The sequence below is a fragment of the Lycorma delicatula genome, chromosome 3 (genome assembly GCF_047948215.1).
Source record: "Lycorma delicatula isolate Av1 chromosome 3, ASM4794821v1, whole genome shotgun sequence".
Lineage (NCBI taxonomy): Eukaryota > Metazoa > Arthropoda > Insecta > Hemiptera > Fulgoridae > Lycorma > Lycorma delicatula.
Window position 1 is genome coordinate 109,290,627 of NC_134457.1, and position 21,875 is coordinate 109,312,501.

The 21,875-nt window shown below is 29.1% G+C and overlaps 1 protein-coding gene across 2 annotated transcripts in view; it reads left to right on the forward strand.

Moving 5' to 3' along the window:
• The window catches only part of LOC142321879 (trimeric intracellular cation channel type 1B.1), an 80,278-nt gene extending 58,403 nt beyond the window's left edge, over positions 1-21,875 (forward strand). The window contains exons 4-9 of one of the 2 annotated variants that reach the window (XR_012755732.1): positions 4,344-4,432; positions 7,362-7,449; positions 10,929-11,049; positions 14,893-15,067; positions 16,853-16,961; positions 21,162-21,875. Coding sequence is in view for 1 of the 2 variants with exons in the window: in XM_075360352.1 (XP_075216467.1) it covers positions 4,344-4,432; positions 7,362-7,449; positions 10,929-11,049; positions 14,893-15,048 (454 nt within the window). In the remaining variant the exon portion in view is untranslated. The remainder of the gene's footprint in view (positions 1-4,343; positions 4,433-7,361; positions 7,450-10,928; positions 11,050-14,892; positions 15,068-16,852; positions 16,962-21,161) is intronic. The other variant, XM_075360352.1, reaches the window with a different exon arrangement.

Genomic DNA, 21,875 nt, shown 5'->3' on the forward strand with positions numbered 1-21,875 from the left:
GCTGGTGTTCAAGTGTTCAACTTATTCATTATTCGTTATGACAGAAATATTGGATTATAAATGGCAAGAGAGAGTTATTTCCTCTATCATTTGTAAATGTATAACATGCTTTTGATTTACTTTTTCTTTTTCCTGTTTAGCCTCCGGTAACTACCGTTTAGATAATACTTCAGAGGATGATATGTATGAGTGTGAATGAAGTGTAGTCTTGTACATTCTCAGTTCGACCATACCTGAGATGTGTGGTTAATTGAAACCCAACCACCAAAGAACACCGGTATCCACGATCTAGTATTCAAGTCCGTGTAAAAATAGCTGGCTTTACTAGGACTTGAACGCTGTAACTCTCGACTTCCAAATCAGCTGATTTGGGAAGACGCGTTAACCACTAGACCAACCCGGTGGGTTGCTTTTGATTTACTGCAAAAACTTAAGTCCAACAACAACAGCTTGGTCAATTACCATCTTCCAGAGTAATATCCTCTCGACCATTTTCTATCTGTGCAGTTGACTATGGTGGTCCAATTATTATTTGTCTTCGCAGTTAGAGTCTAAAACATTAAATGAAGCATATATAGCACTTTTTACATGTCTCACCACTAAAGCTAGAATTATTTTAGAATTAGTTTCTCATCTCACCTCAGAGTCTTTTATAGCAGTACATAAAAGATTCATTTCATGCAGGGGGATTTTTTTTTTTAGAAAAAATTGTTTTTGTGTCTTTCTTTTTTTTTAATTTAGTTAATTGTACTGTAACTGTAATCGCACTCAAGTATTTTCTGATAATGGTTCCAATTTCTGTTCTGCCAAAAATATACTTTATAATTTGTATCAATTCTTAAATTCAGAAAAATTAAAATCAGACATTGGAGCATTCTCCATTGTCTGATTATTTAGTCATTCATTCCTTCCTCTTCACCCCATTTTGGTGGTTTGTGGGAAAGTGCAATCAAAAGCATTAAATATCATATGCATTGTGTAATTGAACAAACATCTTTAATTTTGAGGAATTATATACAATTTTAACACAAATCGTAGCCTGTCTCAATTCATGTCGTATTTTCTCTATTTATAATGATCACAGAGACCTAGAGCTACTATCATCTAGACACTTTCTTATTGGATGTCCACTCACTTTCTTACTTGATCTCTATTACCAAGAAATAAAAAATTAATCGATTAGACTGCTGGCAACTACTCCAAAAATTTGTTCTATCTATCTGGAGACGATGGTCAAAGGATTATTTACAATAACACAATAAATGACTTTTTTATCATGTAATCTTTGTGTTGGGGACTTAGTATTAGTTACCAGTGAAAATTCTCCACCCATGCATTGGAAACATGGAATTGTCACCCAGGTATATCCAAGCTCAAACATTCTTGTAAGAGTTGTTGATTTGCAAACAGCTAATGGTCTATTAAGAAGACCTATTCATAAATTATGCCTGTTACCAAGCACAATTGATCAATTCAGATAATATATTTTCTTTTTTGTAATATTTTTTATCAATTTAAATATTTCATACATTTGTTTCAATTGATTGCATTTTTATAAAATGTCTGTGAACATAAATTACATAATTACATTATTACATTACTGTGATTATAAATTACATATTGTATTAGTTTAATTATGATGATGTAAAAATTATTTCTCAGTTGTATTATTACTTTGTCAATATGTTATTCTTGTTTTTGTCCATAGATACAACTAAACTTATTGTCATTTTTTCAAATAATTCATTATAAATTGTACTTTTTATTTAACTCATTTATAATTGTAAAAAATCATATGTTTCATGTTATCATTCATAATAATTTAATTCATGTATCATATGATTTTTGGCAGGCTGTATGTTAAGATTCAGAGTTATTTAAATGACTTATTTAATTTTTAAATACTCTTATAAATGTTCACTTTTTTGTTGCTCTTGTTTAAATGTTGGACTTTAATTATCATTTAATATAAGACTTTTAAATTTAAAGATCTTTTGCTTCGGTCGAATTCACTCAGCTCTTTACACTTCACTCAGCTCCTTTCGGTTGCTCCAGACAATTCAGCATTTCTTCACAGTTCACATAGCTTCTTTCAGATGCATTTGGGTCCTGATGATTCAGCAACTCCATATACAGTATATAAGCAAGCTCATCACTTCATTTGGATAGTCCTATTCCAATCTTCTACGAGTGTACTACAAGTCTCAAGGACTTAGCAAGTCTCATTACATGATATTACATACAATAAATTTACGTAGAGTTAATAATTTGATACATTTGAATATATTTCCAATTACAATAAAAATAATTATAATCGTAAGATCATAAAAACTTAATTTATTAAATGAATCAGCAGCAATTTTCTACAATAACTCTGAACTAAACAATAAAAGAAACATTTATAATACATCTAACTATAAATTGTTAATACGTGAAAAATAATTATGGTTAACATTATGTTATATAGGGAAAATTAACACATCTTTTTCATTTTGATTTGACTACTAGTTTGCAAAGATATTCTTAGTAATTATTTATATACCTGAGTGATTTATCAATGCAGTTAATTTTATTAAGTAGCAATAACTGAATTTTTATAATTATCAAAAGAAATTGCTTTTATTAGTTTGCTGTTAGAAAGTAATCAAGGATGTATTAACAGATAAGATTTTCTGCCAGGACACTGGCAAGACAAATGTTTTCAGAAAGAAATTATTATCATAACAATCCTTAATCTAGTTATTTCTCTTTTAACTTTAAATCCTAAGAACAATTCATTTGCTTAATTTCCTTCATTTTATTTTAATTACTCAAGAATTTTAAAGGTACCAGTAGAAGTAAGTTTTAAGTCATTCTTTTTATTAACCTTCTTTGATGTGTAAAGGAAGGTTATGCATTATATTACTCTGTAAATTTTGCTTTTGTCTGTGTTGATTCATTCGCTTCTTCATTCTGAACAACTGAAATGATTTTCTTAAATTTTGTATAAGGCATAAAAATTAGAGTGATATTTTTATGTATTGTCCTTCTGAACTTTCAGTTATAGATCCTATGTAAGTCTATAAATGATTAAAGCAGGTGTCAGTCAGTAAATTATTTAATCTACCAGCCCATTTACTTTTATCAAGTTAATTGAAGTAACTTAGTAAAAATGTATACCGTAACATCTGTATTTTTATCACAAACATCAGGTTGGATGGCCAGTTGGTCAGTTAGCTAGCTGAATTATAAATCAGTTAGGCAGGTTATATTCCCAGTTAGATCTTTTTTATCCATCATTTCATCCATCTTACTTTATTGATTAATTTGCATGTAAAAGTTTAACTAAGGTTGTAATAATAAAAAATACATGCAAAGTATCTTAGTTAATCAGAAAACTGGCATAGTCATTATCAAGATAGCAAATATTCCATTCCAAGCTTACTTAGGAAAGTGAGGAGTGAAGTGGTTTCCTATTGCCTTTTACAATGTGTTCACCACAGTATTTTTTTGTGAGGTAGAATAGTTACTAAAAAAAAGAAGTAAACATTGAGAACTTTATGTTATTTACTCACTATTATGTACAAGTGAAAAAAGGTTTTTTATTAGTGATGGATGTAATTACACATGGACGTAATTGGCTATTGAGTTCACATCAAAATGACTGCCAAAATTAAAATTTTGTAATTATCATGTAATAACAGTATAAGCTATCAAGTTGGTTCTAACGGAATGATTTAAGGTTTGCTAAATTGCATAACATATGTGAATATCAATTTTATAAGTGTAAGATCCCAAAATGGTGGAAAAACCAACTTTTTAATAATTGAAAAGAAATTCCATAAAACCACCAAAACACAAGAAAAATTTATTATATTAACTTAGCATATGTAGGACCCTCAATAGAGATCTATTAAAACCATAAAAAAACTCATTTGTGCTACCTGCAGATTTAAAAAAAAAAAATTAATTTAGAAGAATGTGTAACTTTTTTATTGCAACAGATACTGAAAAGGAACCAACATCATATGAAGTTATAAATTATGTTTAACATAATATGCGAGTACTGATTTGATCAACCATTAAATAATGGTCTTGTGATTTAAGGGAACTTTAAAATATAAAAATTCATAAATATAACATGTGAAATAGTAATTGCATTAAATCAAACAATAATACTCAAATATATTATACAAACATGTAATATGTAATAGAAATAGAGTTAAGTTGAGGTTAAAAATAATATCTTTGTTAGAAATTAATTAATAATTGAGAGAACAGTAATAGTGATGAGAATCTTCATTTGGGATCTGGTTGATATTAAACATAGTAACAAAGTAATTTATGTTTTATTTCTGTTACAGATGTAAAAAAGTATATGATGGAGTAACACATGCAGCGAAACTATACCCAAATGCATACCTTATTATGATACTTATTGGTACTTTAAAAGGTAAAATTCTACACTTTTGTTCATGTGATTGTTATATGTTATTCAAAATCTATGGTTCTTTTAGTTATTATTTTAAAATTATCATTTCCACTTTTATATGGATAATCAAAATACATGAAACCTGTTAAAAGATTAAACACAGAGAAATCTATTTTCATTGGTATGAATGTATGTATTGGCAATAAATATGATCTTGTAGTAGTGAATATACAAAGTCCAATTTTCTTCCCTTGAGCTGTCTTTTGCTTGTCAGAGAAGACTGAATCTATATCCTTGAGAGTTACTTCAAGTTTGAGAACTTAGTTATTAAAAAAATGTTGGAGTCTTTGTGGTAGCTTTTCCTGAATTATAAGTGTACAATAATTTTACAGTTTCATTTTATAGAAACTGATAACATGGATGAATGTGTGGTTAAATTAAAGCTTTAGATTATGAAATGTTGTTAAGTGGTGAAGAATCCTTGGAATATTTATGTCTCATCAAATATGATTAGAGATTAGCAGATTCTTATGAAGATTTTCTCTCATCAAATTAGAATGACATATTTGAGTTTAATTGAGTTATACAGAAATTAAGATTCAAGCATGGCATGCATCTAATATGAATAATAAGATTCAGGAATCTGATAAAGAAAACACTTTATTACTGCTGATGGTTTATGTGTTTTATTCATAGCATTGTTCAAATCTAGGAATATGTTGTTTCTTACTCAGATGAAAAATTATTTCTCTTTATTTGCTACATAAATTACAAAAACAAGTAGACATTGGAGTTCAGAAAATCTTCAGTGTAATTCCATTATGGCCTCAATTGGAGTTTGAGTTCAGTATACATTTTCATGAAAAAGAATTATTGTCCTCACATTTTTCAATGAAACATAGGTAAATGCTACCAGGAGGTCATCATATGAGAAGGTAATTAGAGAGACTATGAATGTATCATGAAGTCATAATAATGTACACGGCAAATGGTAGTATGTTAATGGTGTGTGAGATATTTTTTTTTGTAAAAATAATTGATGAAGACCATTGATCATCTTGATTACCAGATTTAACTGGCTTGGCAATTTTTTTTGGGGGATCATATAATTTATTCAGATAACCTGTGTGCAGTTTAAAATAAAGCAAAATATTGAAGATTAAATGTATGGCTTTAAGCAGAAAGCAACCAAGCCTGAAAAAATCAATTTTTGAATAAGAAACTTACTGGATAGTGCTCACCATTCTAGACATTCAGTAAAAAGAAACCATCCAATAACAAGAATTTTTTTGTTTTGAAAATATGATAAGTTCCCTTCCTTTTCTATAGGAAAGAACCACAGTTGATTATACGTTAATTATAATGAAATTTTAATGCCCTTTGTTTAAATTTACTTTAAAAAGAAAAACAAAAAGTTATTTGCCTCTGAACTTATGCTTTACAGTATCATTTAAACTTTAAACCATGACTATTCAAAAAGTAATTATTGATTGGTTCCTTTTTGCTTACTGCCATTCAGATATAACAAATATCATTGCAGCAATTATTTGAAAGGAAATTTGAAGCAAAATTCTAGAACCTATACACAAGATAATAAAAGGATTTCAATTTATTATTTTAAAAATGTACATGGTAAACACAGGTAAATGTATGCTGCACTAGCATGAAGGAAGTTTCTGAGTTAGCAGTTAGGGTAAATATCATTGTTACATTTTAGGATCTGTGTATTAAGTTTTTGTAGATTTATGCTCACATGCATCTACAGTTTCAATGTGAACTACAAAGTTGAACAGAGATGTAGCATCAAGTTCTAGATCAAACTTGAAGATCCACAGTGCGATATTTGAATTCATACAGACTCGCAGAATCATGACTTGACTTGATTTGATCATGACTTGATTGACTTGCAGAATCATTGTTTTTATTTGCGGACTGTACAGTGTGAATTCATCCCTATCAGTTTTCAGTTTTACATTAACATTTAAGGTGACAAATGGCTTAAATCAGCTGAACTTTGATATAAAGGTAATTGAATGCTCAATTTTGATAGTGCTTCTATCCACACAGCTATAAATGCATAAATTTTTCACAACATGCTCATCACTTTATATATTGTGTATTAGTGAATTTGGCTCCTTGTGATTTCTTCCTTTTCTCTTAGATGAGGCTTAAGCTGAAGGTTTGTCGTTTTTACATTGTGCAGGTGATCCAGTTTGATTAACAGAAGCTGCTTGAAAATGAGCTTTAAAGATAAGACTTCCTCAGAACGATTTGACTTTGGAAGAAGCACTTACAGAAGTGTATCACTCCAAAAGGGGACTACTTAAAATGGGATGGCAGTTCAGGCATTTTTTTATTTATAATCCTAGTTTCAGGATTTTTTGCCTGCCTTATGTCCAAGAAATAGATGAATTGCTAGAGAGCATTCTACTATTTACTTACGAATGAAATTATATTTCACTCTTGTTATATGTTAAGGTAATGTAGAATAACGATTTTTTCACTACAATATCACTAATGCTTCTATAATATTTTTATTTCTTTAATTATCTTTATTTCAGAATTTCTTCTTTTACAAATCTGCCCTTGAATAGGTTATACTGAATACGTCAAGTTCCATATCTTAAGCTCTTTTAAGTCCTTGATTATGCAGTTTATTTTGGCTGTAAATTTCTTTTTTTAACTCTTTATGTTCTGATTCTTCTCTGAAAATGAAAAAATACTCACTTTGTGGAGTTCAGAAATACAGTTTATCCATGCTTTTCTTGAATTTCATTTCTGCTGCCTGTATTCAACCCTTCATCATTCTGTCACCTGTCCAGGTTTTTGGTACATAGGTAAGAATTGGCACAAAGTATGCTTTACATATATAAATCTTTTACATTGCATTACCTCCTTGTTCCAGATTAGACTTCTTACACTCTGATAAAATCTAAATTTTACATTACAGGTAATGGTGCTGGTTTCACAAAATTATTTGAAAGACTTATTCGAGGAGTGTGGACCCCGACTGCCATGGAATTTATGCAGCCCAGTTTGTAAGTTGATTTGTTTTTATTTGTGTATGGATTCAAAAATATTTCCAAGTATATATTAATTAGTGGTATTCAAACTATTGAGTTAAATAATTTGTAGATTTAAAAAAACCATGAGAATCTATTTGAACCTTAAAATAAAAGTTAAAATCTGTATATTGTTTTCAGCTGAGAACTTCAATAAAGCATTTAACAAAATTATCTATTTAGCTCATGTTAATGAATGCACATGCAAACTTATAGAGACAATTTGTAATATAAAATTCATAATGGAATCTTAAACATATTAGATTATAGAAAGTACTTGCGTCTAAAAGAGATTAACTAACTTACTCACAGATTCCAAGAAAACATTGCTTCTGAAACAGCATATTTGCTGTTTATACATTCTATTGAATGTATAAAATCACACCACAAACTAACAAAATATAAAGTAATAAATACAATACCTAGGGATATAAATATTGTACTAATTACACTAAATATTACAATGGAAGTTGGATGCACATTCCCTAACAGATCCAAAGAACTTCTTGATTCTATATAGTATATAAAAACCAAGAATTCAAAATATTGGAATATTATACAATTTTTACAATTGGAATCAGTTTTGTTGTTGTTGGGTTTTGTTTGTCGTGAAATTTTCTTTGGAATAGTAAATAAATTTACATAAATTTAATGTAAAAAAATTAGCAGCTCATTTAATGTTTTCTAAATGATAATATTTACTGTTGTCTTTAGATTAAGTTAACTAAACAGGTATTGTTTTATTACGTTGTATAAAATAAAAATAAAAGTTTTATTTAAAAATTAATCAAAATAATGAGATAAAACAATAACATCTGAACTCTGCTAGTAAACATGTTGTTTGCAGATGAATAAATGTACTGAACTTTAAATTTTGTTAAAGGAGACTTTTTAAATTTTTAAATAAAAATTTTCACTTTTTACTCTTTACAAATTAAGTACCATTGGTGTAGATGTCTGATCAGCTTGTTTATTTTGTGAAATACTTTTACATATATGGGAACATTTTCTGATTTATCAGTGAGAATTTCAGACATTTTGGTATTCATTGTAATCACTTGGTTTCTCAGTTCATGTTACCTAGACTTTGGTTCGAAGTATTGAAGCTACTATCTCTGCGATATAAGAATGAGTGGCTGCATAAAAAGTAGTCCATACATGCAACAATGTAGCATGAGTGAGAAATGCCATTGAATAGAGTCCACGCTTCACTGTGCATTGTTACTCAGGCTGTCTAAAGCTAGCATTCAGCAGATTTTACATCAAAATGTGTACTTCCACTATAAAATTCTGTTACTTATGCTTGCATCGTTAAAATTATGAAAACCAAAATAATTTTTAGACTTATTATAATTGATTAATAAAACATTAATTAATGAATGCAAATTTCACTTTCATTTACCAAGTTTTGTTAATAAACAAACTACCATTACTGGGTTCTCGCAAACCCCAGAGCTTGTCATGAGAGACCATTTCATAATTACAAAGTTACAGCATGGTGTGTGATCTCTTGTGTCTTTTTTGTGATAATTATTGAAACATATTTTTTGAAGATATTATTTTTTGATAGATATTGTTTAATAATATTATTTTTTAGAAAAGGGACAGAAGCAGCATGCTCACGTGTTAGAAACTTATTTATTTAGTTCCTGTATGTGCTCATCTTCTGATAAATTAAGGACTATTTTTAAACAAAATAGACCTATGAGTTCCATTTCTATAGAATGGAACTCCTAGGTAGTAAACAGAACTACCACTTGAATTTATGTAGTAGTTTTACAGAATTTATCTCCTAATCATGTTACTTCCTGATTCGGAATCATCATGTTTCCAACCAGATCACAATTTTTTAAGATACACTTTCTTCCTCTAAAAATATTTGAAAACTTAGATGTTCAGTGCATCAGCATTATATAATTTATGAGTTGAAACAACAAAACCAGCCAATGAATTTCTACATATGTGCAAAGAGTGATGGGTGAACTTAGAGGTAGACTTTCTGAATCCTACAGTGGGTTATTTGAAGGATGAAATTTTTAAGAAATAAAATGTGATTGAGGAGAATTAACTTTTTTATACATAAAATATGTCTCCAGAAATGAAATGAATGATATAATCTATGCCTTTAGATTTAATTCTAAAAGTACCCACTTCACTGATACAAATACATACAAGGGTGGGGTAAAATGTTCTTGACCTCACACAGAGATGGTGTTAATACACTTAATTTCTCAATTTCATTGCATGATTCTGTTCTTCATTAGTTTAATATAAGCTTTCCAAGTCACTGCATCACTTAGTGTAGTATTTATAGTCCATCACAGTGGAGAATTAGGGTATTTTTTGGTAAATGGGAAAACTGGAGATTCATGTAGTGATTATATTATATTATATTCTGAAAAACTTAAGTGCAAAGGAAATTAAAGAACAACTTGATACGATAATGGGAGACAGTTAAATACTTCATCAAATACAATAGTTAAATGCTGGGTTGCAGCATTTAACAGTGGGTCGAACAAGCACTAGAGATGAACAATGCAGGGGACACTCTTTTGAAGTAACTATGCCAAAAATGATAGAAAAAGTGCATAAAATTGTTTCGGCAGATTGACAAGTGTCAATAAACAAATTAGCAGAGTCTATAGGCATGTCAGCAAAATGCATGCACAATATTTTGCGTGAATAAGTTGTGTGCTAGATGGGTACTGCATTTGCTCATACCTGACCAAAAACAGTGCCAGTAAAACGTTTCAAGCAATTGCCTCAAGCTGTTTCAATCCAGAGGAATTTTTTCATTGATTTGTGACGCTTGATGAGATTGATCTGGCTCCCAGAGACTATCACTTATTTGCTAACCTAAAATAATGGCTTGGAGGGAAGAGATTTTGGACCAATAATGAAGTTATTGCTGCTGTAGATGATTATTTTAAGGAGTTGAATAAATCGATGTGCCAAACTGGTATAAGCACTATTGTGGAATGCTGGGCTAAGTGTATAAACCTTAATGATGACTATATTGAAAAATAAATAAAAGTGTACCCAGAAAAAAGTTGTTTATTATCTAGGCTGAGAACTTTTCAGCCCACCCCTCATATATATTAAAGCATTAAATTAGATTTAAAACATAAATAAATTACTTACCTTTCTAAAAAAACTGTTATGAAATCTTTGAAATTAAAAATTGTATGAAAAATCTAACTGCAAAAAGTAAACTGACCTCTGAACAATGTACCATTATTGTCTTAAAAAGAATCTAGAGCAGTTAACAACATGAACAATTCAATTGTTCGAATTAGAAGTAATATTTAGCAAATAATGCCCATAATTGATCTGTGTTGTCTGGCAAGAATATATTAACTGTTATATATAGTTATATTAACTCTAGAATATATTAACTCTAAAATATTTTCAAAAACTAGTAATTAAAATTGGTTGTTTTCTATACAATGTTTCAGCCCCACCAAAGCATGTATAGTAGCATCGATTATTTTTGTTTTGGATAAGAAGACTGATCTTATTTCAGCTCCACATGCACTTGTCTACTTTGGAATTGTTATATTCTTTGTTTATTTTAAGGTAATTCATCCTGAAATTTACTTTAATTTTTATAATGTTAATCAATCAGTATTAAAATAATTTAAATGGTTTTTTCTTTCATCATTATCATTTATTTAAAATTTAAGTAGTAAGTAATATTTTAGTATAGTAGAATATGTTTTTTCAGTAGCTGCCTTCCTTGCATTAGTTTTAATCTAAAGTTATGTTGTTTTCTTAAGTTTTGGGTAGATCTTTTATAAGAAAGCTATCAATTGTAATGGATACCATGATTTGACATATCTTCATGTTTCACATCCCTCAGATTCCAAAACTACTGTCAGTTCAGAAGTTTATATATGCATTTATATTTACATATATATTTCACTTTCTTGTGGACATGATAACTGCCATAATTTTGCGCCAATCACTTTCAAACTGATACATAAAGTATAACGACCCAAAATCTCAGTCGAGTTTGTTTATAGGTAAAATTGGACTATGGGTGTGCGTTTTCAAAAAACAAAATATTGCAATAACTTTTTTATTAAGTAAAAAATGAATTCATTTAAAGTTCCTACTATTCTTTGGACAAGGGCCTAAATCTTATCTAAGTAAAGTTTTTTGATATCACCAACCATTGGCCCAGGGAGTGGAAAAAGTGGGGTTTCAAAGACACAAAAGTCATACTTCCCTTAATTGTATCGAATCAGTTTAAATTGGTCGTTAGTCCTCTAAACATTACCTAAACCTTTTGTCTGAAACAATTTTTGGTATGACCCTTATAGCAAGGGATAACGAAAATACTGCTGGAATTGTAAGATGGGACTTGCTGTATGTTAAACATGTGAAACTTTTCTCACTTGTAACCATTGTCGTATTGAATAAATTTGAAGTTTTTCTTAACTTTAAGGTGGAAATATTTTTTATCCCCTACTTAGCACCAGTGAAATCTACCTGGGCCGAAAGGGAATTTTTTTTTTTTTTTTAATTTTAGTTGGTCAGAATGAATGTAAATAATGTGAATAAATTTAAGATTATGTTCATCTCCATAATTTGAGTCAGTTGTAATTATCATGAATTTGTTTATTATCCCTTTCGTTGCATATAGAATCAAATTGTGATCTTAGTTATTTGAAAGAAAATTTGTAAGTGATTATAACAGCAAAACAATTATCTCAAGGGTATTGGTCTAGAATTAGTCTTTCATTTAAGGTTATAGGAATTAATAATTTCAGTAAGCTACTTTTTTTACTGACATCAAACTCCTGGTAGTTTGATGCACTTTTTCATTGTTTCTGAATTTCTGATATTTTATTTCAGCAATATTATATATTCAACATATTTAATTACTTGGTAAACATATTAAAATACTTTTCAACTCCTTGAGTTTTACTCTTTGTAACAAAATGGTTTCATAAAACATATCCCATTGCTAATATATTTTAAAATATCTTTTAATATTTTGTCACAAATAACCGCTATTAAAAGCTGCAATATAAAATTTCTTATTATTCTGTAAGACAGCTGATTTAAGCTATTTAATATTTCTCTACCTTACTATTTACATCGGCCTCTTACTTTCTTGATTTTGTTAGTCTGATTTTTTACTGAGATTGCAGTGTGTGTATGTACGAGGTGTGTTCAAAAAGGAATGAGAATTTTGAAATTTCACGGGTTGTATTAGTCCGATTCTTGGGATTTTTTTGTTGTAGTATTGGTAAACATGACTGAAAAGTATCTGTACATTTTTAGCCATATTGGATGTTTAGTCTGTTGTCAGCTGTCAAAAGGATAACACGTGTTTTGATGTGATCAGTGTTTTTTTATTTGTATAAATAATGGGTCAGAGAATTTGTAGTAAATTTTGCTATAAGAATGGAATAAAGTGTAGCAAGCAATGTCTTAAAAATATTAACTATTGCTTTCGGTGAGCCTGCTATGAGTAAAGCAAGGGTTTACAAGTGGTGTAAGCATTTCCAAGAAGGTCGTGAAGACGTTGAAGATGATGACCGCCCTGGACGCCTCAGCACATCAACAACTGATGAAAACAAGGAAAATGTGGAAGAAATGATTATGAATGATTGTCAAATTACAATCGGAGAAGTCGATGATGATGTTGGGATTTCAATTAGTTCATGCCATGAAATGTTTTGGATATTTTGGGTATGAAACGTGAGATAGCAAATTTGTTCCAAAATTGTTGAATTTTGAACAAAAACAGTGGCAAATGTAAGTTGCTCAGAAGTCACTAAATGAAGTCAACAATGATGCAGAACTACTGAAACGTGCCATAACATGTGATGAAACATGGGTTACAGATATTATGTCAAAACTAAGGCTCAATCATCCCAGTGGAGGCATTTTCGATCACCAAGACCGAAAAAAGCTCAACAAGTACGGTCAAATGTGAAGGTTATGCTCACCATGTTCTTCGATTTTAATGGTATAGTGCATCATGAGTTCTTGCCACAAGGTGAAACGATCAATAAGGAATATTACATACAAGTTCAATGCTGTTTGCGTGAAGCAATCCAAAAAAATGCCTGGATTTATGGCGAAACAATTCATGGCTTTTGCACCGCGATAATGCACCTGCTTAGACTTCATTGCTTGTTCAATAATTTTTAACCAAAAACAAAACTGTAATGATACTCCAGCTGCCATGTTTGCCAGACATGGCCTCATGTGACTTTTTTTTATTCCCAAAAATAAAGAGAACCTTAAAGGGCTATCGTTTTACAAGCATAGATGGAGTTAAAAGCTGAAAGAGCTAAACACTATTCCAAAGATCGAGTTCTAGAAGTATTTCGGATATTGGAAAAAGTGCTGGCGTAAGTGTATAATATCTAATGGGGACTATTTTGAAAGTGGTAACATAAATGTAGATGAATAAATAAAAATTCTTGTTACTTTTTGACCACACCTTGTACATTTCTTTTAGCTCAAAGAATTATTTAAAATGAATAACATTTCCTCTCTAATAAAAAAAAATTAGGATATAATGATTGGGTAAATCTTATCCAATTTTATGGTACGTTACCAATATTTCTTTATTACATACTAAAAATAAGCTAGGAGGTGATGGCTTGAGGATTTGTTATGTAAAGATACAGCAATGTATGCATCATAAGATGTCTAAGCAAATAATTTCCTTAGTCTATAAATAGGTGTCCATTTCTTGTGACTGCCTTAGAATTATGTAATTCTGCTTTACGGAAAGACTTTGTGATCTGATTATTTCACTTCCAGTTAGCATTTCAAGACATACAATAATGAAAAACAAAAGATGTGTAGTAGCATCATCAAAAGTTGAAACTGTGTTTAATAAACTGGCTCTGAAGATAGGTGAAGTTGGTTCATTTTGAGCACAGTTTCTATTTTAATGGATGATTGCAAGTTGATCATGCAGTGATTAATAAACATAACCTTGATGCTGTTTAAAATTAGAAAAATAAAATTGCCATGGTCACAAAATATAAGTTTGAAATGTGTAAAGATATAATGTATTTATGATTTTGTAGGTGTACAGTTTTGTGAGATGTTCTTGATAAAATGAAGCAAACAAACATTGCTTATCACTAAATGATGTGAAAATTTGATATTTGCTATTTATGTTTTTATAAAATATTTACATCTATCATATTACTTTACAAGCACTTGGAAGGATGAATACTACCTCTTCTCAGTACTCAGTTTAAGTTAAACTGAATATTATAAATACTTGTGATTCTTAATATAAATCAGACTGTGATTGTCTTCTAACAAATATTTTTAATTGTTTTATGTACGATATTGTAGTTTTGAATAGCCATTTATGCAAAATAAATTAAAATAACTGGATCTAAAAATTCTGCAATTTAATTATTTATGTAAACATTTCAGCTTTCTTCCATTTTACTGGGCATTCATGATCCATTTGTTCCATTTGAAAATCTCTTCTGTGCACTCTTTTTGGGAGGTATATGGGACTCCGTAGCTAAAGTATTTGGTCGTGGTGGAGCAAATAATGAAAAAGGAGATGCAAAGAAAAAAGAATAACTGAATAAATTTACTTACAGTAAGTGATCATAATTATGTGTATTATATTATTGTTTTTAAATAACACGTATGTTTTGTGTGTGGGTGTTAGTATGCTTTTACAATAAATTATATTCTTTACTATCTTAGTAAATAGCTTTTAAGATCAATTACTAACTCAGCAGTAAGCTAACATAATCCTATTTTTTAATATGAGAGTTAAAACTTTTATGATTTATAATACAATTAAAAAATTGTTCCTTTTGAAAAAAAATAAAATAAAATATTTATTTAAATAAAAATTAAACATATATTTTAAAACTGATTATTGTGTAGATGTGTTTGCATTTGTAGGTGAATAACATTTATTTCTTAATAACTTTCAAATAAAAAATTATAATTGAAATAAAAAATAAAATCAATATAAAAAATTTTTATTTTAAAATATTTTTTAAAATTAATAGCTTAAAATTTATAACTTAAAAAGTTCCAGTTTCTGTATTTCAGTATTGCTGTATTTCAATTAATGTTGAAGTTGTTTTTAAAAAAATATTTCCATTTTATTACTGGACATTAAACACAAAATATTTTCTTTATAATGAATAGAAAATATAATTTTACACTACAGGTAGATAAATAAGCATTTAAATATATTAATTCTAGTCATGCATTGAAGGACCATTGTATTAATGTAAATTAATAACTACCCTTTAAATAATGTTTATAATCCTTCAGTTCCAGGTAAAAAGTATTAATGGTGGTCTATTTTTTAATTTAATCATGTTTTGTCTGTAATTTATTTTCTTCTTAACTAACAAATTATCAAAATATTCAGTTATAGAACTTGGGTCAAGTTTGTCATACAGCCTTTTGAAATCCTTACATTCTTGAATAAAAAAATTTCCTTTCAATTAATTTGTTTAAGAGAAGATTTAGGTAAAATTGCCCACGGCAGGCTCAGATATCTTTGAACAAATTTAAAGTTCATAAGCAACTTTAAAGCACTTATAAAAATAGGGGAAGACAAGTTTTAAGGTACAAGATTTAATTAACAAATTAAAGAGTTTTTTTGAAAAAACATTGAATTTTCTCTTTCGTAGCATACATTTTGGCTTCCATACTTGTATCTCAACAAAGTATAGCTATAGTACAGGAAAGATAAGCATAATTTTTTAAATGTATAAAAAAAACAATTTTGAATAAAAAACCATTATTATTCAACAAAAAATTATTTAAAAGTATTTAGTAATGTTAATTTCACCATAGAAGACTTCTTGAAAATGCTTTGTCATTAATAATTTGGGCATTAAACTCAATCCTCAGCATTTATAATTGTTGTGCCATTTTTCTGACCTCTTAATCCTACCAGTATTCCTCCTGTAAATCATAATCTTGGATTTGCTTTAATTAAGCTCCAAATTAATCTATTGCAATTGGCCTCTGTCCTTGTATCATCTTTTTTAAAGACAGTTTACCCAAAACAAAAATGTAAATGTCATCTTCACTAGTAACGTAATAATTATTCCTTTAATATTAACTTCATCATTTTCACCATCATTAATGAATAATACAAATAATAATGCCTCAATAGACATTTTTTCTTGAAATTTTTGTACAGGGATGTGAAGCAAAATATTGTGTGCTTCTTGTGAAGCAAGTAGTTCAATCATTTGCATAACATATTTTATTCAGCCCTTCATGTCCCAATAGTTTTGCAAGTGACTCTGTATAACAATCATTTCTTTACATATTTATACTGAATAAGTTTATTTTTAATATATTTCACATTTTAGATGATATTTCTATTTCTAATGCTTTTTCTTAGAAAATCACTGGATTGAATAAGCATTAAATTTTTTATGCATTTTGGCTTCCCACACTTGTGCCCCATGGAAAAGTATTGATTTAGAAACTTCATAAAAAAAATCACTCATGTAAGTGTCTCTTTATTTATTTCTTAGTATATTTACTTATGATCTTATTTTATATACTTATTTGTGATAATTTATAGAAAAGTGGGTATCAGTCTGTATGATCAACAGCAGAAACCAGGTCTATGAAGAAAGAATATAACTTCCATCTTTTAGTACTACACTTGATTTTAATGATGCTTGTCTGATTAATATGACAAACAAACCAAGCTTCAAGTCTGTTTAACAGCAGATCAACAAATAGTTTCCCGATTCTATTAAAAGTAATTTAAATCACAAATTCACAATTCAATACTTGGCTCATATTGCCTATTTTAAAAATTGGATATGTAATTGATCTTTTAAAACTTTCTGGAGCACATCCTAAATCAAAAGTGTGACTATAAATATTCAAAAACCTTTCTTAAAAAAATATTAGGTGTATTTTTAATATTCAAAGAAATCCTGTTTTCCTTCACAGTTCTACCATCTTTGCCAAGATTTTATCTAAATTCTACACTATGAATTCTTTGGCATTCATCCCCTCACCTACCTCCTTAGGTTTGGGTTAAAGTATGTATTAGTAGAAGTAACAAGGTTTGTAATTTCTTTAAATATTATTCTTAGTCATCCATTGAAATTTCTGATCCCAAATAAAATTGAGACTTAAAAAAGAAACCAGCTTTCATAGGTCTTTTAACAGTTTTAAATATGAGGTCTGTAAATAAAATAATGAGACTGGTTCAGAAAAACTTTTTATTTACAATCCAATTATACATGAACTCTATCACCTTCAAAATAGATCCCTTGGGAAGCCACGCAACACTTGTTTTTCCACTCCTCATAGCAGTGTTGGAACTCAGAAACCGGAATATCCTTCAGATGGTCGGTTACATTTTTTGAAGTGTGCCAGTCATTGCTCTGGTGTTTTGTTTCTGGTTCGTACTCAAATATCAAAGATTCATCACCAGTAATAACATTTTTTAGAAAATCAGGATCGGTTTCACTTCACCCTAGAACATTGCAGTACATTTCCACCCTGTTGTTTTTCTCTTAAACAGTGAAGTTTTTTGGGGCCAATTTTGCACACTTGTTTTTCATGTCCAACTCGTTTTTTAAAATTTGATGGACTGAGGTATGATTCAATTTCAATTGTTCTGCAATCATTCTGACAATTAATCGCCGCTGGTACTGTATCAAGTGTCTGATTCGCTCAATATTGTTGTCACATTTTGATGTTTATGGTCTTCCAGTGTGGTTCATCTGTAGCTGATTTCCAGCCATCTGCAAATGCATTAAACCACCTAAAAACTTGGGCTCATGACAGAGCGTCATTTCTATTCGCCCTTTTCAATTTTGAATAGGTTTCAGTAGCATTCTCACAGAGTTTAACACAAAACTTGATTACACAATGTTGCTCATAGTTAGTATCACTCATTTTATAGCACACAACAAAAACTCGTTTCACAAAAAAAATTTTTATGCATCACGTAGCAGCAATAGACTAAAAATATTAATATCTGATATAAATCAGCTGTTCATATAACCATGTGTTTACTAGTAACTTTACAATGTTGCCACTTTGGCTGCCAAAAAAAAAAAACTAGTCTTATTACTTTATTTACAGACCTTGTTCAGAACTCCTAATTATCTGTGATTATAACTGGGAAGAGGATCACAGATGATCGAAAATTATAGCAAAGTTGTGGTTGATTCATAAATAATATTTAATTGAGTAATATGTGTTAAAATGACCTAATAACATAATACTGCAATATGTAACTATGTGGTTACATAGTATTGCAGTATGTAACTATGTGGTTACATAGTAGTTTAACTATGATTCAAACCAGAAACTTTTTCTTTTCAACCTTTTCTTTGTATTTTATTTTTAATTTGTTGATTTCACATTAACTGGAGAAGTAATGGTATAATATTTGTACTACTAGATTGATTACTTGTGAGAGGAAAAGAAAACTTTGTTGAGACAAGTAATCAGCTCTCAGAAAAGATAGCTGGGAACATCTCAAACAAAGCAGCTGAAGAAAGAAGACCAGTAGATATGGCAAACAAATCAATCGTTGAAGAGCCCCCAAAGGCCCAATAATGTATATTCACCATTTGAATCTCCTGCCATCTGGCCATTTAACAATGTTAAATCAAAATTTCAAAGCAGGGCAGGATAGTTTTACCACTTTAATTTAAAACCAAATCTTTTTATCTTCGTTCCAAGTACATGTAAGAATGGAATGCATACTTATGGCTTAACAAAAAACATCTCTGCATTACTTGACTCCTCTCTCTTTGCACAAAAGTATGTTGCTCAATAAATATATTACTGTAAAATATAAAGATTTAAAATGTCTCACTCTTAAAAAGAGCAAATAATAGAACGACACAGACATTTCCATTAATCAAATCATTAATTCAAACCAACATATACATTAATCTTTTAAACTTTAAGTCTATTAGTAAATGCATCTTAAAATATCAAGCAATAATTTAAAAAGTAGTATATGTAGCTGTAATAAACTATCAATAAATGATTTTTGCTAAACCACGGTTTATAAATAAAGCCCTATTTAATTTATCATTTGTATTATGTTTTTTTAAATTTATTATATTGGTGTTTATCCATAATTAAAATCAAACGATTACATTTTTATCAATTTCTTGTAATAGTTTTAATCCCCACTCAAATATTCCGCTACCTCTGGATTTGTTAACCCCATTAAATAATGGCATTTCATCTGAATAATTAATTATCTAACAACTTCCTATTGAATTCAGTAGATCAATAAAATAAACAGTTAGAGATAAGGGCCAACCAATGATATTGCAATTAGTTAATATCACATGTTATTTATTTTTTCAAAAAGAGTTTGTACTTTTGTGGATTTATATAGATTATACAACCCCTTTTTATAGCTAAAAACACTAATCTAATACCAGTTGTGACCCAGTTCTTGTCAGCTTTATTACTTTTTTCATTCTTTTAATAAAATTAGTAGAAAAACATTATAAAATATATTTGAAAATAGTTAAGACTTGTACTTCATTTTTTCTAAATTAAATAGAAAGTTTCAGATATCAGCATTTAAGAAATTTTAATTTTTTTGTTTTTCTGAGACTTCCACATGAAATACTTTTTGGGGAATTTTCTGTCAGGATGTTTCAATTATATATGGAATTATTATCCAGTTTATTGTAAGTACGGTCTGAAATACTGTTTTCTAGTATTTCAATTTATACAGTGATGTCTGTTAAAGCTGGAAAAACTAAACAGTGATCTTATCTCAAACATTTGATGCAAAAATCTGTTTTCCTCTAGATACTAAAGAAGAACCTGGTACATAACTCAGGTTTCTTTGAACCTGGTACATAACTCAGGTTTCTTTGAGGGAGATCATTGCCCATTTCCACGATTGTTAGAGTGTGAAAGTATCTGAATTGAATTGTATAAATCAATTAGTCAGATTTTCAATGGAGGATTATGAATGTGATTCTTATGAAGAGAGATCTGCTTAAGTAGGTATATTTACAGTAAAGTGAGATGAAAATATATACGTAAATGGGAATAGGATATGGATAAACGCTTGAGCAAGATCAACTATCCTAATCAAAGACAGTCCCTATATGAGTTGATGTTCCCTACTCTGCTCTTATCTTTCTCCCTAAATAAGAATTATATTTATAAAAATACATACCATAAGAAGTGTGTCAATAATACAGATGAAGCCAGATCAGTAGCTGCACTGGCATCTTGTAACAGCTAGAGAGGTAGTCTCTATTTGAAAGCCTGCCACTGTTTCGTAATCAAGGATTGTCTAAACCCTAAGTAGTTCAGAAAAATAAGCCTTCCTACTTCTTTTAGAAGGCAAATATAAAATTAAATTATCTATCCCTCTGTCTGTGTATTGTACATGTTTGTATAAACAGTTACTCATTCTATATATCACACTTGCAAGCAAACACAACTTTTACCCTTTAAAGTTTTCAGAGACTGTTCTAAGAAAAAATAATAAACTGTTTAGGATATTCACATTCTCACTTCATGTGAGCTTCCCCATATCATCCCTATTATTTAGTAGTCAATTTCCTGGTGTGATCACCATGCCTTTATACAATTGCTTCTATATATGTATAATGTAGGTAGAGTGACTTTTAACGATTTTTTCCTACACTGATAATTTTTTTGTACCTGTGTTATGTTTATTGTTATAGTTTGATCAGGCAGATCAAACACATGAACCAAACATTGATGCTAGTCAGATGTGACTCCAGAGACAAGATATTACGAAGCGAAAAAATCGACTTTTTAATTCGACTCTGTTCAGAATAGGAATCTTCTGAAAGAATGGAAACATTTCAAGAGAACATATTGTAATATTTTGAGTGCCTAGAAAGTTTTTTAATGTGTACTTTGGTATAAATTTTAAGGTAGATATACTAATTTTAGTTAGATATACTATTTGTAATTTTAAGTTTTCTTAGTTCTACTTTTGAAATTTTTTTGACTGTATTTTGTAAGAGAAGATAAACTAAATTATAATTATTTATTATTTGTGCATTTTATATAAATTCAACTCATATTCTGTAATAAATATTTTCCATTTAATACATATATTGAAAAATTAATTCATTTAATTGTTTACAAAATAAGATGTTTTATTCTGTAATATTTATATGAACAATTAATTGCCACATTTTTGTATACTTATTTAAATACAGTTGGTTGAATGTGGGTGCAGCCAACTTATGACTACAAAATGTGTCTCTGAGTTCTTCATATGAAATAACATCACATAACTAGTGTTAGTTACACAATTATTACCTATATTTAATGTAAAATATATTTTTTCATTGTTGTTAAGTCTTTTGAATTTAAATCATTCATTAAAATCAAAAAAATAAATAAATATGTGTTTGTGAGTATAA